The 16,994-nt window shown below is 38.0% G+C and overlaps 1 protein-coding gene across 1 annotated transcript in view; it reads right to left on the bottom strand.

Moving 5' to 3' along the window:
- The window catches only part of LOC106050479 (neuroglian-like), a 64,314-nt gene that overhangs the window by 7,239 nt on the left and 40,081 nt on the right, over window positions 1-16,994 (bottom strand). The window contains exons 12-21 of the mRNA XM_056027516.1: window positions 16,221-16,587; window positions 14,154-14,311; window positions 11,854-12,063; window positions 10,521-10,752; window positions 9,717-9,850; window positions 9,385-9,595; window positions 9,171-9,293; window positions 8,340-8,522; window positions 7,798-7,955; window positions 1,055-1,264 (exon numbers count right to left, since the gene is read on the bottom strand). Coding sequence (XP_055883491.1) covers window positions 1,055-1,264; window positions 7,798-7,955; window positions 8,340-8,522; window positions 9,171-9,293; window positions 9,385-9,595; window positions 9,717-9,850; window positions 10,521-10,752; window positions 11,854-12,063; window positions 14,154-14,311; window positions 16,221-16,587 — 1,986 coding nt within the window. The remainder of the gene's footprint in view (window positions 1-1,054; window positions 1,265-7,797; window positions 7,956-8,339; window positions 8,523-9,170; window positions 9,294-9,384; window positions 9,596-9,716; window positions 9,851-10,520; window positions 10,753-11,853; window positions 12,064-14,153; window positions 14,312-16,220; window positions 16,588-16,994) is intronic.

The following is a 16,994-nucleotide window of genomic DNA, read 5'->3' on the forward strand; positions in this document are numbered from 1 at the left end:
TTACTGTCCATTCAAATGACCAGGGTGCATCCTACTTACTGTCCATTCAAATGACCACAGTGCATCCTACTTACTGTCCATTCAAATGACCACAGTACATCCTACTTAGTGTCCATTCAAATGACCACAGTGCTTCCTACTTACTGTCCATTCAAATGACCAGGGTGCATCCTACTTACTGTCCATTCAAATGACCAGGGTGCATCCTACTTACTGTCCATTCAAAGGACCACAGTGCATCCTAATTACTGTCCATTCAAATGACCACAGTACCTCCTACTTACTGTCCATTCAAATGACCACAGTGCTTCCTACTTACTGTCCATTCAAATGACTAGGGTGCATCCTACTTACTGTCCATTCAAATGACCAGGGTGCATCCTACTTACTGTCCATTCAAATGACCACAGTGCTTCTTACTTACTGTCCATTCAAATGACCACAGTGCTTCCTACTTACTGTCCATTCAAATGACCACAGTGCATCCTACTTACTGTCCATTCAAATGACCACAGTGCTTCCTACTTACTGTCCATTCAAATGACCAGGGTGCATCCTACTTACTGTCCATTCAAATGACTAGGGTGCATCCTACTTACTGTCCATTCAAATGACTAGGGTGCTTCCTACTTACTGTTCATTCAAATGTCCAGGGTGCATCCTACTTACTGTTCATTCAAATGTCCAGGGTGCATCCTACTTACTGTCCATTCAAATGACTAGGGTGTATCCTACTTACTGTCCATTCAAATGACCAGGGTGCATCCTACTTACTGTCCATTCAAATGACCAGGGTGCATCCTACTTACTGTCCATTCAAATGACCAGGGTGCATCCTACTTACTGTCCATTCAGATGACCACAGTACATCCTACTTACTGTCCATTCAAATGACCACAGTGCTTCCTATTTACTGTCCATTCGAATGACCAGGGTGCATCCTACTTACTGTCCATTCAAATGACCAGGGTGCATCTTACTTACTGTCCATTCAAATGACCAGGGTGCATCCTACTTACTGTCCATTCAAATGACCACAGTGCTTCCTACTTACTGTCCATTCAATGTAGAGCTTGCCGTACTTATCTCCAAGTGATCTCAAATTCTTTGGATGGATGTCTGGCTTTTCAGGCCACGAGGTGCAGATTCTACTCGTAGGAAAGCTGGGGTCGCTGGCACCAACACCATTGTCAGCTATAAGCCGGAATCTATATTTTACATTTGGTGATAATGTCATGTTGACCTCATTATAGGTAGCATTAACCTGTAAATAATATAAAAATAATAACATTGAAAACTTGATTAGCTAAACCATGGGCGTAGCCAGGATTTTTTTTCGCGAAAAAAATATATTTATATGTATGAATGTGTGTGTGTGTACATAATCTTTATTACATTCTGACCCATCATTCTTTTGGAAGACGCTTATTGTGCCCTAGAATAGCTTCTTCCTGGAGTTGGTGGAAAAATTGTAGACTTCTGCCATTGATAGCAAGGGGGTCTGGGGGAGTGCTGCCAAGCACGATTTCTGATATTGAAAGCCAACAAAATGCATATTCTGAGGTATCTATAGTGCATTTTCCTGCTATTAAAAAGTTTTATTTCAAAAACCTAATGTGTTATTCTTACTGACTTACACCCTCCCGAGCCGTTTGGCGCATTAACCGTCAAGCTGTTTCCACAAAAATCTGTCACTGGTAATGTCTGAGGCCTCTTCCCACCTGCTCTGAGGACCTCCATGAATGTGTGGCGCCAAGTTGTACTAGGATGTCATCGCAACTCTTCTTATGCCTACTTCATTTTGTCGGAAAACATGTCCCGCAAACCTCATGGGACGCTCTGTCACAATCTTACTAAGGGGTCGACTCCCAGCTTGGCATAGGATTTCCTTGATTTACACCCGATCTCTATAACTGACTCCTAAAAATGTCTTAGCCATCTTTGTTGAGCCACATTTAGTGTTTTTCAATTTCGGCAGATGACTATTCACTGCACTTTATTAATTGAGCCCCGCCACTGGTACAAATGTGTAACCTCTCTTGAATACGCTCTTGGAATTAATTGGCTGTAGTTTGCATTAGATTTTATATCGAAAGGGGAAGTTTTATCGTCAAAATCATCTGTTGGGGGGTTTTAAACTAAAAAATCTCTGGAGTTATGTTTGTTTTAAAATTCAAAACCCCATTTAGCTACGGTCATAGAATTTAGTAACTGTAGTTTTCTTTAGAATAATATTGAAGATAGAGGTTTTCCACCTCAAAACGCTCTGTAGGGGGATTTTTAACTCAAAACCATCTGGAGGGGTTTTAAACTTAAAAAGTAAGCCATCTGTACTAAAAGGATTTAAACTCAAAACCCCCAATTGTCTTGGCTACGCTCAAATAATTTTAGAGGTATTTTTTATCATTAAACCACTCTGAAGGGGGGTTTAAACTCAAAACTCCTATAGGCAACGTTCATAGCATTTTGAGTGCGTAATTTGCTTTTTTCTTACATTGAAGATGTAATTTTTAGCTTCAAACCCCGATTGCGGGGGGTTTAAACTCAAAACCCCTTCTGCTACGCTCATAGATTTCTGAGTGAGTAATTTTCTTTTTTTATATTAAAGAGGAATTTTTTAGCTTCAAACTCCACTGGAGGGGAATTTAAACTCAAAACCCCTTTGAATACACTCATAACATGTTGAGTGTATAATTTGCTTTGTTTTTAATATTTAAGAGGTATTTTTAGCTTCAAACCCCGCTAAAGGGGGGTTTAAATTCAAAACTGAGTCAAAACCCATTTAGCTACGCTCATAACATTTTGAGTTGTTTTTTTTTATACTAGGTATTGAAGAGGTATTTTTTACCTTCAAACTCTACTGATGAGGGAGTGGGGGTTAACTCAAAACCCCTTTGGCTACCGTCGTAGAATTTTGAGTGTGCAATTTTCTTTTTTATATTGAAGAGGGGGTTTATCGTAAATTTTGGAGGGGGTTTAAAAATCAAAATCTTCCTTAACTGTGCTGGTGAAATTTGGGGGATTGTCGTTTGCATTTTTTGTTTGTTTTGTTTTATAGAAGAGGGGAATTTAACTGCGAAAACCCCTGGTAGGGGGGTTTTAAACTCAAACTCCCCTAGTAAGGGGTTTTAAACTCGAACCCCCCTTGTAGGGGGTTTTAAACTCAAAAGTGATAGTTTAGTATTAAAATCTCACCTAAAATAAACAAAATCAAAGCAAAAAATAAGTGACTAAATTCCGATCCCCCCCCCTGCGGGATTTCATTTCGGGGGGGGGGGGGTTGAACCCCAAACCCCCCCTCCCTGGCTACGCCCATGAGCTAAACGTAAAAAGCCATATTCACCCTCTGTTAGGTCGTCAAAAATGTACAAATACTCCTTCTTTCCCAGTGCTATTAGGGCATGAAATGCGTTGCCTGAGTCAGACAGGAAAATTAACATGCATGACAAGATTGACCTACGGACACGTGTACGAACGAAATAATCTTCTTTTTTGAAGTCTGTATTTTATAGGATAAGAACCAGTTATTTTCATGTCAAATGTTTTAAAAATGTGAAGGGAACTTCGCCATGTTTGACATAGATCTGAATCCAATGCACTAGATCAGTAATACCCTAAATAAGAAATCAAAACCGTTTAACCAATCTTTGCGGAGACCTTAGTATATGTTGAATTTCCATCCCACAACTAGAGGACTCTGAGGTATAGAACAGTGACGCCCAATCTTCTTCATAGTATGTGTAGATTACAACTCTTATAACTAATATGTAATAACGATAAAATCACAAGATACTGCATTTTAAACAAGTATTTATGTCTTATCATATTTATACCATTCCTACTAGTAGTTTACGCTTACTTCATGGGTTCAGTCAGTTTGAAGGTTTTGCATTTCGAAAACTGCTTTGACGATTTTCTAAAAAATCTTTTAAAAAAAGGAATCACTAGCTGGTCTCAAATGTGTATCCGCGTCCTTTAGATATAGGGGATTCTTTAAGTCCGACAGTTAAGCTGGACAGAGCAGTATCCTGTATGGGAGACGAATCTCAGACGAACGCATGCCAAAGGCAGTCTTTTTTGGTGAGCTAATAAGTGGACGACGTAACACCGTAACGCTTAAAAGACAGGCGCCAACTTGACTTAGCTGATATAGAAGAGAGCACCTGCGGCCTCAGAACGAGACAGCTGGAGGTCACCAGCAAAATAAACAAAAAGTAAAAGGTATCTACACTGCTCTACGCAATTAAAGAGTAAACAATTTATTAAGCACTTAAAACACAAAAACTAATCATACATCGGCACATTTAATTTCATTACTTCTCTTTCATAGTTCTATAAATATCAGGTGACCGAGCCTAGCTCGGATGAATAATTTGTTAAGGAACGATAGATAGATGAGACATGGAAACTTTACAGAAAGCAACTAAGACTTCTTGAGTGCTTTCACCTGGACATACGGTGGCAGGACCACACTACAAACAGCCATGTCCTTGCCAACGCCGGTATGGACAGTATAGAGGGACTTGTTATGGTCCGACAGTTGCACTGGGTAGGGAACGTATCCCGTATGGGAGACGAACGTATGCTAAAGGCAGTCTTTTTTGGTGAGCTGAAAGGTGGTCGACGTAACAGAGGCGCCCCACGGAAACGCTTCAAAGACCAGCTTAGGCGTCAACTTTCCTTGGCTGACATTAATCAGAGCACTTGGTTGTATGCGGCCTCCGAATGAGACAGCTGGAGGTCACTCACGATGGCCGCGAGATACACATTTGAGACTAAAAGAAAATCTGCTGCCGAGGACAAACGCAGACGGCAAAAAGAAAATCTAAATCGACCACCTGCGGACAATGGTTATGCTTGCCCTGAATGTGGCAAAATATGTAGGTCACAGCTGGGGCTGTGCAACCATGGGAAATACTGCATTCCTCACTAATCTTCGGACTCGAAGACAAGCCTTATTATTATGGCTTTAGTAAGAATCATCAAGTGATGCAAAATCTCTACGTTATAGTGTGAAACGTGCACCTAGTAACAAAGTAAAATCGCGCATTTTATCCTAAGAGACTTAAAAACATCGCGTTAGTATTGTAAAGAAGCGTTATTGTGAGGCATCTCTGTTACTCCGACAACCTTTCAGCTTACTAAAAAAAAAAGATTTCCAAAAATATGTTCGTCCCCCATACGGAATAAGTGCCCTGCAAAGCGTGACTCTCGGATTATAAGAAGTTCATACCATTTTGCAAGAATATCGCTGTTTGTATTGCGGTCTTTGGTGAAGTCGTTCAAGAAGTCTTAGTTGCTTTCTATATAAAGTACTCATGTCTCAGATCCACATAGAGGGGTTGAGAGAATCACTGGTTGACACTGATTTTTGTAGACAGGCGGAGCGATTTATTTCGCCACACTCTCGCTTGGAGGCGTCCAAAAAAAACGACTATCCGTGATCACATATCAACCTCTCTTTAAAGCAATGCGTCATTTGATAATATGCTTCCCAGATAATGTGAAGTTATCTACCACTTTAAGGGATGTCTATGCGCGGTGATCTTTGGGCTGAGTAGGTTTCATTGGGTAACTTCTGGAACATGACTTCTGTTTTACCGAGGTTTATAGGTTAACCAAAAAAAGCAGCAGCGTGATGAAAATTCGTTGACCGCGAGCTGGATATCATCAGGGTCAGCCTTAGACCTATGCTGCCGCAGTGGACCCGAAGGTTCAAAAGCCCCGCGCTAATTCTAGGTGTAAATTATTAAATTAAAACATTATAATTTATAATAGGGTTCCCGTGGTCTCCTTGTTTTCAAGGAGCTCCTGGAAATCTCCTGAAACTCATAAAAATGTCCTTAAAAAGATAAAATTGTCATTTTGGGGTGTCAATCAATATGGTAAACGCCAGTCCTACCCGTTATATAAAAAAAAAAACGGCATCGTCAGCTTTCATTTAATAAAAATGTAATGCAAATACGAATTTATTTTCTATCACAAAATCTTTATTTTCACTTATTATCCTTATCCCTACCCTTACTGGTCCGCGAAATCCATTTGACATAGGGCCCGCAAATGTTAGGGCCGGCCCTACTTGTGCAAGTAAGGCATAGATAAGCTGTGTTATGACCATTTCCTATGTTTTGGTATGGGACAGTAGACTTCGAAGCTTAAACACATTGCAATAATTCACCAGCAAAATAATAACAAAGTAAAAGCTACCTACGGGTGTACGCAATTAAAGTGTAAACAATTTATAAAGCCTTTAAAACACAATAACTAATCATACAGAAAGATATTTAATTTCATTATTTTTCTTCCATAATGGATCAATGTACAATAAGATGGTGCGCAAATGTTTAATTACGCCAATTGAATCATTAAAACTTGTTCTTGTTTGCGAAGAAAAGTCTTAGTGTACTGCTGTGAGCCTAGTGACGTAAGCGGTGTTAATTTTTTTTTCCATTGACGTCATATAGAAAATTTCATTCATAAAACATTCTAGCCAAAATTAATTTTTCCATAATGAGCTATTTTCAAACCGATATAACGGTCGACTTCGAGTTTTCCCGATGTGGCCAATGAGTTGAGAATTTTGTTCTCACTATTATGCACATACCGTGAAATTTTAAAGAAAATCGTTAGAGCCGTTTTCGAAATAAAATTTATATATATATATATATATATATATATATATATATATATATATATATATATATATATATATATATATATATATATATATATATATACATATATATATATATATATATATATATATATATATATATATATATATATATAATATATATATAAATATATATACATACATACATACATACATACAAGAATTGCTCGCTTAAGAGTATAGGATAAATCAATCTACAATAAGATGGGGCGCAATGTTTAATTAGGTCTATTGATTCTTTAAAACTCGTTCTGGTTTGCAAAGTACAAAGTGTACTGCGGTAACCCTAGTGACGTAAGCAGCGTTATTCCCATTCACGTCATGGAAAATTTTCATTAATAAAACATTCTAGCCAAAAATAATTTTTCGATAATGAGGCATTTTCAAACCGATGTAACGGTCGACCTCGATTCTTTTCGATGTGGCCAATGAGTTAATAATTTTTTTCTGACTTATATGCACATACCTTGAAATTTTAAAGAAAATCGTTTGAGCCGTTTTCGAAATAATATACAAGAATCGCTCACTTAAGAGTATAGGATTAAATTAAAGCTCTTATATTGCACTACTTTTATGCTTTTAGCATGCTCAGAGCTCTATGGTCCTATCTCAGTTGTGGACCAGTGGGTGTGTGTGTGGGGAGTATCTGGGAGAAGGTCAGTCAGGTGTCGAACCTCGAGCCCAGCTTCCCACCGCTTCCCACTTACGTCTTTTTAATAATGATAAAATTTGTTTTGACATTACGTCATTAGACTTGAACAGGAATTCCCGCACTTGACGTTTCTTTCTAGACAACAAAGGTTGAATCAATAAATATTCATAGAAAATCATTTGGCCCACCATTTTATGTGGACTCAAATGTCTGGTTCAGTTTTCTATGTTTATTGGACTACTGATAAACAGAGGGCGTGAGAGAGAAAGAAGGAAAGAAAGAGAGAGAGAGAGAGAGAGAGAGAGAGAGAGAGTGAAAGAAAAAGAGAGAGTGACAAATAAAAAGAAAGGCAGAGATAGAAAGGAGGAGGCTTGAAGGGATAGGCAATCATGAAGTGAAGGAGTGAATAAAATGTGATTCTATCAAATCCAATAAAGTACAGTACAGTAAATTAACTATTTGATGTATATACTTTTAAGCCGAATTCCCAAACGTCCATATTGAAGGTAGTTTGAAACTGCAGAATATAAAACTGTAGCGGCGACCTATTGTCATTTCCAGGGGTCCATTCAATAGTAGCATTGGAGTCGCAAGCTGTCCATTTCACATTTTTGGGAGGATCTGGTCGAGCTGAAAGAATGATATAATGAGTGAACATACTGAAATCAGGCGTTAAAATATTTGTTATTGAAAATAGAAACATCTCAAGTAAAATGTCAGCAGGCAAGTAATTCATGATTGTTTTGACAGTATGAGTATAGTTTTAACTAGTGCAAAAAGGAATATTTGATGGAGCGTTTGTTGATGAAATGTTTGTTGATAAAGAGTTTGTTGATGAAGTTTTTGTGAGTGTGTGTTTGTTGAAGAATTCGTTGATGGAGTGTTTGTTGATGGTGCGTGTGTTGTAAGAAAGCATCCAGATTAGACTATCTTAACCTTAATCAAACAATATTGCAAAGAGAGTTTGTATCTCATTTATACTACTATCATGGAGGGTTGGCTATGACTACTTACCTGGAGGGTCGGCGGTGACTACTTCTATAAAATACTCCTCTCCTCTCCCCAGCACAGATCGGGGGTAGATATAAAATCTGTATTTCGAACTTGAATTCAAATGAGTAATGTTGGCCTGTGTTTCATCTGGGTCATTTATCTGAGGTTCTTTAGCTTTGAGTGGACCGAGAGACAATCCGTGGACTTGAGATGAAGAAAAAGTGAATAAATACTAAAATAGTAGACGAACAAAAAAAGAAAGAAAATTTAATCGGTAAAATATTTATTTTTTTACTGTGTCGATATTAATGTTAAGAGCGTGGAAGAAGAGGAAAACATGCCTCATATTCTGTTTGACTGCCCCAGACTTGCTGATCTCCGCCTCGACAGGTCTGGGAAACCCAAAATTCTCGACCTGTAATATGACGTGTACGCACTACGCAAGACAGCAGGGTTTCTGTCAAGGGCTTTTGCAAGAGTGGATTTGAGCCTCTCAAGCCCTCACTCAAATGGAGTTTGATGATGATGATGATTGTAGAAATAAATATCTAGATATAATACGATTTCAAATACAATGGGATTCGTTGAGATTATATGATGTATGTTAAAAAGGAGAATTAGTGGTCCAGCGAAGCATTCCAGCTTAAAACTTTCATTTGATTTGGGATTTCGAAACAGAAGATTTGGGGTTTCTCAATCTAGCTCTAATGAGTAGATAGGCCCCAACAAAGCAAACTCTTATGGTCTTTGTTGAGCCGCGCTTCAGAGAGTGACATTATCTGCCTCAAAGGCAAAGAGGCATCAGAAATAAAATTTACTTTTCTATAAATTAAATAAACTAGATGGACTAACCTGTACAGAACAAGAGATCATAGCCAACGACTACACCCTTACTTTCAAATGGACCTGCCCACTTTAAAGTGATATATGTGTCTCCAGCTTCAGCAACACGAAGGTATTCCACAGAACCTAAATCTAAATCAGCAACAGAAACAAGACATTAACATTGTTAGATTTAAAAAAAAATGAAAGGACAAATTAAACCATTAACCAACAGGTTACTTACACCCAGGCGTAGTATTAAAGGATATAGACTCTGTGGGTATTCCTAGGTAATAATTGTTCATGACTGCTATCTGGGCCTCCATCTTTCTATTTGGTACCATACCATCGACTCTAGCAGTGAATGTATTCATACTTGCATATTTCAAGACGTCTGAACTAACGTCGTGTTCTCTTACAGTAAGCTCCTTGTTATTCTCTTCCCAAAATATAATCTAAAAAATAAAAAAAAAACAAACACAGACAAACTAAATGTTGTTTTCTTCTAGGTACATAAAAGCTTCCAAAAGACACTAAAGCTCTAGAAAGGGCTACTGTTAAACATAGAACTTTTACCGCAAATCCTTTGAATTCTCCTCTAATTCTAGACTGGTATTTCCCTACTTCAGATGTCTCAAACTCCCAACGAAAAATGGCGTACGTATCTCCCTCCTCTTCTACAGAGAAATTGGTTGGGCTCACTGTTGGTGCTTTGAAAGACATTCAATAATAAATAGAAGGGAAGTCAATAAATGCATATAATAAACCCAGATCTTATCATTGAATTAAAATTAAAAATAAAACCAACTTTTAAAAAAAAAATTTCCTTATAAGAACTAGAAAGAAGCTAGGTGTTTCGAGTTTACATCTCAGAGTAGAAAGAGAAATTAAAATGTAAACTATTCATATCTAACGAGTCTTTAAAGGAGTATTGATACATTAATAAAGGCGGACAATCGCTGTACTGACACCTTGGATGGCTGCCTTGTCGTGCGGTTTGCGCGATGGACGGCCGTTCCCACCCCCCGTCGTCCTGCGGGAGGTTTGGACTAGGAAGTAAATTATCTTCAATACTGAAGGAACATCCGAAACATGTCAAACATTTTACAAACACCTTGACAACCTGGTTAACAATAATCTATGCACAAAGGTAAGCTTCACTCGAGCTGCCTCTTAGACCAATGGTTTCAAAGACGAAACGCTAAGTGATCAACAATGAGTTACATTTAGTACAGTAATGAATGAACATCAGCTGTACACTTTAAAGACACGAATTAATTCAATCTCTTATATGACTCAAATATTGAAATTAAAAGACATGACTCTTTCACTTTCTGCTTATGAATCAAATATTGAAACTATAAGACACGAATCACTCACTGTGTTCATATGAATAACCGATTATTGTTGCTGGATCTGTAGAAGCATCTCCTAAGCTGTTGATTGATCTAATGGTGATTTCATAGGGCTCATATACCAATGCGGTAACCATTTCAAAAGAACTTGTCTCCCAATTATCAATTGTCTTATTTAGTAGTAACTGCCCCCTGACTCTCTGTATCTGTAGCAGGTAGAAGTAGCCAGGCCCGCATTGCTTGTCTGGAGACACAGGCTGCAATTTAGAATACATGGGCTTCACACATTCACCAAAGGTCTAAAGAGGGTTCAGATACATAGTTTATTTCATTTAGTATTAGACTTCTATTTGTTTTGTACATGGTAGTCATAAAAGAGTCGAAATAAAAAAAAATATTTTTAAAAAGCTTATCAAAGGTGAAGAAACACAAAATCCCCTCAATATATCTCAATACTGTAGCAATAAGAATTACTTGTGTACCGGTATATTAAAAAAATTAATTAATAAGCACGTATTTATACATGATTGTTTTTTTTAATTGATTTATGCATCGAATATAAATTATTACACAATATTTTAACTTGATCCGAAATTGGGAAGTGGGAGAAATAACGTGTGCAAAATTTGTACCAGAGTGAGTTTTTTTTTTAATTGCCTTTTAGCTAGCACAGCGATTAAACGCGTATCTTTCATCTATTAAGGAGCCAGTTAAAATGTGGGATTAACCATATATCAATATTAGACGTCCAAGTGACTTCACCAGAAGCTTTATTGGCTGCTGATTGCTAACTTTCTCAATCCCTTTGTTTCTTCAATGTAGAAAGAGTGAGAGGAGAGAGAGAAATCAACGAGACCTCACGATGAAGACGTTTAGTCAGTTCAATATTTTCTGGTTCTCTAGCCAAATTTAAATTTCTTTTTTTTTTCATTTTAAAAATTATAACTATCAAACTAGACCTTTCTCAGTGTGGCCAACGAACTAACAATTCTTTTCTCAACGATACACGGCAATTATCAAATTTATAGGAAAATCGTCAGAATCGTTTTCGAGAATTGCGTCCATCCAGCCAGGTTTTAGTGGGTTTTTTTTGTAGTTCCCACAGAGATACGAATTGATAGAGGTATTCTAAGAAAATAACACGAATGTATGAACAAAATAGAAAAGTTTTATTTCCCTTCAAGTTTTACATTCAAACCATTTTTGAACAAAGTTTTTAAACTTACATATACATAGATGGATTTAACTATAGGCAACGTAAACTATAATATAGGACCCCCACTTGCTCGAGGGTCCCGAAAAATAATGTTTGGATAGGTTCATTCTTTTTCAAGAAAGAAGAAAGTTAAATGACTTACTGTCCACATAATGTGGAGTCTGCCGTACGAGCTACCGATGGTTCTTACATTGTGTGGGTGGGTGTTTGGTCTACCTGCCTTAGTGCTACAGACATTTCTCGACGGCTCGCTGGGCTCACTTTCCCCAATCTTGTTCACAGCAATCACTCTAAATGTATAATTCACAAAAGGAAACAGAGTCATATTGACTTGACTGAAAGAGGCATTCACCTGTAAACGGACATAAAGAAATACTTAAAAACAACAAATCTTATATGAAGTATAAACTTGTCTCAATTAGTTTGGATCAGTCATGCCATGAAATTCGTCATAGATCTAGACTAACAATAAAATACATTTATAAAAAAAAAAAAAAAAAGGAACGAAATTCAACGAACTGAATTCGAACTTCTGGGCTAAAGACTTCTCAGGCTTTTCAAGCCAACGCGGTAACCACTCTACTAGCGAAGAGTCTATGAACAAGGAAGATTGTATACTTTCAGGTTGATAAGATTGATAAGGTTAAAAAAATGGAATGCTCTTGACAACAACATCGCTCAGTCAACTATATTTCATTTCATAGGAATAAGATAAAAGCTTGGCTTGGAACGATGTCATCAGCTCACCAGTCCCTCTTCTCCCCTAATCTGATGTTTCTAAAGGAACGATTAGTGCTGATGCAATTTGGGATCAGCAGATCGCAGGTTCTGTCACAGTGTAACTTTGTGTGATGTAAGCTGCCTGAGGTCCCCATGGCTCCTGAGTTTTCTTGGGTAGAGCCGAAAGGTAGCGGATGTTTGGAATCAGATTTCTTTCTCATAACAACAAAATACAGTTGACTCTTGATAGCTCGACGATTACTGAACAGGGGGGATGTCGGATTACAGAAAACTGTTGATTTCCAAAGCTGTACTTCAAAGAATGTAACGTATATATCAAGAAAGTTTTAGACTTTGTACGATATTCTTTTAGAATGTCAAGACGAAAACGAAAAATGGAGGTCTATTAAAGAGTCTAATTATCAAAATATACAAAACATATCAGCGTTCACATACTGTACTACAGTGTTTCCTAGAGTGGGGTACTCGTACCCACAGGCGTACGGGAAGGGTTTGAAAGGGGGGTACGGGAAGGGTTTGAAAGGGGGGTACGGGAAAGGGTTTGAAAGGGGGGTACGGGAAGGGTTTGAAAGGGGGGTACGGGAAAGGGTTTGAAAAGGGGGTACGGGAAGGGTTTGAAAGGGGGGTACGGGAAGGGTTTTAAAGGGGTGTACGGGAAGGGTTTGAAAGGGGGGTACGGGAAGGGTTTGAAAGGGGGGTACGCGTTGCACCTCATTAACTATGCAGATTTTTTAAAGTATCCATTTTTTATTTTCTGTTAATAAATTAATGTGTGGTTGATGTGGGGGGGGGGGCGGCGAGGGGTACTCAGCATTACAAAAATTATAAAAGTTAGGTTAAAAGTTTGGGACACACTGCTGTACTAAATTAAAATTTAAGCCTATCTACATTCTAAAAATATTCGTACTACAGTATACATTAATTACACGAATTTACACATTTGTGTAAAAAAAAAATTGAAATAGTATTAGTCTTATGGCTGCCTGGTCGTGCGGTTTGTGCGCTGGACTGTCGTTTGGATTTATCGATGGTCCCGGGTTCAAACCCTGCCCGCTCCCATCCCCCGTCGTCCTGCAGAAGGTTTGGACTAGTAAGTAAATTATCTTCAACTCTGAAGAAACATCCGAAACATGTCAAACATTTTACAAACAAAACATTTTACAAACAAAACATTTTACAAACAAAACATTTTACAAACAAAACATTTTTCTTTGTACGCAAATAATGTGTCCTTCCTTTGTCTGGAATATCTTTAAACATGAAAGTATGCATATGAGCAGGTCATGTCTACATAGTCGCATGAGCAGGTCAAGTCTACATAGTCGCATGAGCAGGTCAAGTCTACATAGTCGCATGAGCAGGTCATGTCTACATAGTCGCATGAGCAGGTCATGTCTACATAGTCGCATGAGCAGGTCATGTCTACATAGTGGCATGAGCAGGTCATGTCTGCATAGTCGCATGAGCAGGTCAAGTCTACATAGTCGTATGAGCAGGTCAAGTCTACATAGTCGCATGAGCAGGTCATGTCTACATAGTCGCATGAGCAGGTCAAGTCTACATAGTCGCATGAGCAGGTCATGTCTACATAGTCGCATGAGCAGGTCAAGTCTACATAGTCGACACCTCGGATTACTGAGTATGTCGGACTAAAATGTGTGGGATTATCGAGAGTCGACTGTATGCAGATGATATTCTTACTTTTAATCCGAATTTCCAGTTTTTCGAATAAAATGAAGTCGAGAATTGGATGACGTAATACTGTACAGGTTCACCATTGTCCCTGCCAGGCCGCCAGGTGATTGTTGCGTAATTCTGACAAGTTGTCCAGCTCACATCAAATGGTGGCTGAGGTCTGTCTGGACAATAGAGAAAGATGCAGGTTTTAAAAGAAACGGGGGGGGGGGTAAAGTGAAGCAAAAGTAAACGAATGAGAGAGACAGAGAGTGGAAGAGAGACAGACAGAGAGTGGAAGAGAGACAGACAGAGAGTGGAAGAGAGACAGACAGAGAGTGGAAGAGAGACAGACAGAGAGTGGAAGAGAGACAGACAGAGAGTGGAAGAGAGACAGACAGAGAGTGGAAGAGAGACAGACAGAGAGTGGAAGAGAGACAGACAGAGAGTGGAAGAGAGACAGACAGAGAGTGGAAGAGAGACAGACAGAGAGTGGAAGAGAGACAGACAGAGGGTGGAAGAGAGACAGAGAGAGGGTGGAAGAGAGACAGACAGAGGGTGGAAGAGAGACAGAGAGAGGGTGGAAGAGAGACAGAGAGAGAGAGTGGAAGAGAGACAGAGAGAGAGTGGAAGAGAGACAGAGAGAGGGTGGAAGAGAGACAGACAGAGGGTGGAAGAGAGACAGAGAGAGGGTGGAAGAGAGACAGAGAGAGAGAGTGGAAGAGAGACAGAGAGAGAGTGGAAGAGAGACAGAGAGAGAGTGGAAGAGAGACAGAGAGAGAGTGGAAGAGAGACAGAGAGAGAGAGGAAGAGAGACAGAGAGAGAGGAAGAGAGACAGAGAGAGAGAGGAAGAGAGACAGAGAGAGAGTGGAAGAGAGACAGAGAGACAGAGAGAGAGTGGAAGAGAGACAGAGAGATAGGATGATAAAAACAGATAAAAAGAGAGAAATCGTAAGAATGGAGAAAGAAGATAAAGAGAGTAAAAGAGAGCAAGAGAAAAGAAAAAGAAAGAAAGCTATAAGAAAACGAAAGAGATAAAAAAAATAGAAAGAGCGATAAGTAAAGAGAACACAAGAGTAGAAGGAGTGTGGGTCGATAAAAACAAATAGAGGACGAGACAGAGAGAGAGAGAGACGGACAGACAGAGAGAGAGAGATACAGATAGAGAGAGAGAGACATACTGACAGACAGACCAGACAGACAGACGAGAAATCATTCTTTAAATGCTATAACATATTTTGATATTGATATTTAAATTTGTTTGTGTTCAAAAAGTTTAATTGAAAAACTTGATCTAGATTTAGATCATAGACTTATATATTATACTAGACTGGAAACCGGAAATAAATTCTTATCCGCGATTGATCGATTCACATACCTATATATCTATAGATTTTTATGTACGTAAACACTTTTTCAAGCTCTAAGGGGAGTCACCCCAATCAATCTTTTATGTCTTAGAAAAGTAATGATCTTTAATTTTCAAAGTTTAGAAAAATGCAAAATCATTTCTCAGATATTCACGCAAATATATGAAACAAAGCCATTTCCTGTTTGTTTCCATTGAGATAATGTTTCAAAAATCCTAGATCGAAATAATTCATTTTGTTTTAAATCATCTTATGTACATTTAAATAGATTGATTACCTAGATCTTTCTAGATTATGTATATATCACAGGAATAATAATAATTATGAGACAGGAGTACTCTTATTTTTTACGTTCAATTACTAGATCTAGATCAAAAAATTAAATTATGTTACATAGGTTAGGGTTGAAAAAAAAAACATTACTTCTTTTAACTACTTTACAAAACAACGCCTTGATCCAACTTTCTAAAAAAAAATTCACATTTTTTGTAGTGTTAAAAAATCTCCATGTCCAGTTTAGAGTAGTATATATATATAAGTCTATAATCTAGATCTTTTAATCTACTTACTAAACAAACTTTTATTTTGATAGTTAAAAAAAAAAGATTTTTTTTTTAATTTGATGTCTTTTCCAAGCTGGGATTATATTATTTGATTAGAAAACAGCTACGTTATGTATTAAATGTATAACCTTTTAGCTCTGAGACTGTGCTTAGCTCTGACTAAAAGGAGAGGCCGACGCTGTGATGTTAGCCAAGCCATTCATTGCTAAGCATGTATACAACCCAGAATCTCTACCACTGGCATGAACAATAAACAGCGAATCGTTATAGCCGACCAGTCCCAGGTCATATTCTGTTATATAAGAGTGTTCTTTCTTCCAGAGGGTTCTGACAGATCTGTTGCTCTCGGCGTCCAAAGTGGCAGTACAGGTGAAGGTAACATAGGTTCCAACAATGACTACTTGGTCCGATGGGGGCTTGACCATGCGTGGTTTGCGCCACACAACAAGAGTCAAATTGACATGTGTCCGATTGAGCTCGTTTTCTGCCAGGCAGAGGTAGCTGCCCGCGTCGTCCAAGACAACATTCTGAAAATATTAATCAATTTTTTCCCCAATACTCGTGACAGTTAAATCTAGATGTATAAACTACATTATGTCAACTAGTTATAATTAGTTCCTGATTGATTTATACAAATTATAGATCGATCAAAGGCTCAAAACCAATATTCGTATAATAAAAACCTTACAATATTCTTAAAGTAAAGTATCCTTTTCAGTATACAGACCCAGCGATCCATTGAAAAAATAATATAAAAGCAATCTGTTTTTAGCATAGTTTGGGGAGGGAGAAAACAAGAGACTAAGGGAAACCACTGTGAATGAATAGGCTACATTTATATTAATTTATCTGCTTCATTGAAATTCTTTATGACTTAAAAAGAATACAACTCCATTTTTTTTTTGTAAATGGGAGATAACCTCAATAGTACTTT

This window comes from Biomphalaria glabrata, chromosome 4, assembly GCF_947242115.1.
Source record: "Biomphalaria glabrata chromosome 4, xgBioGlab47.1, whole genome shotgun sequence".
In the NCBI taxonomy this organism is placed as follows: Eukaryota; Metazoa; Mollusca; class Gastropoda; family Planorbidae; genus Biomphalaria; species Biomphalaria glabrata.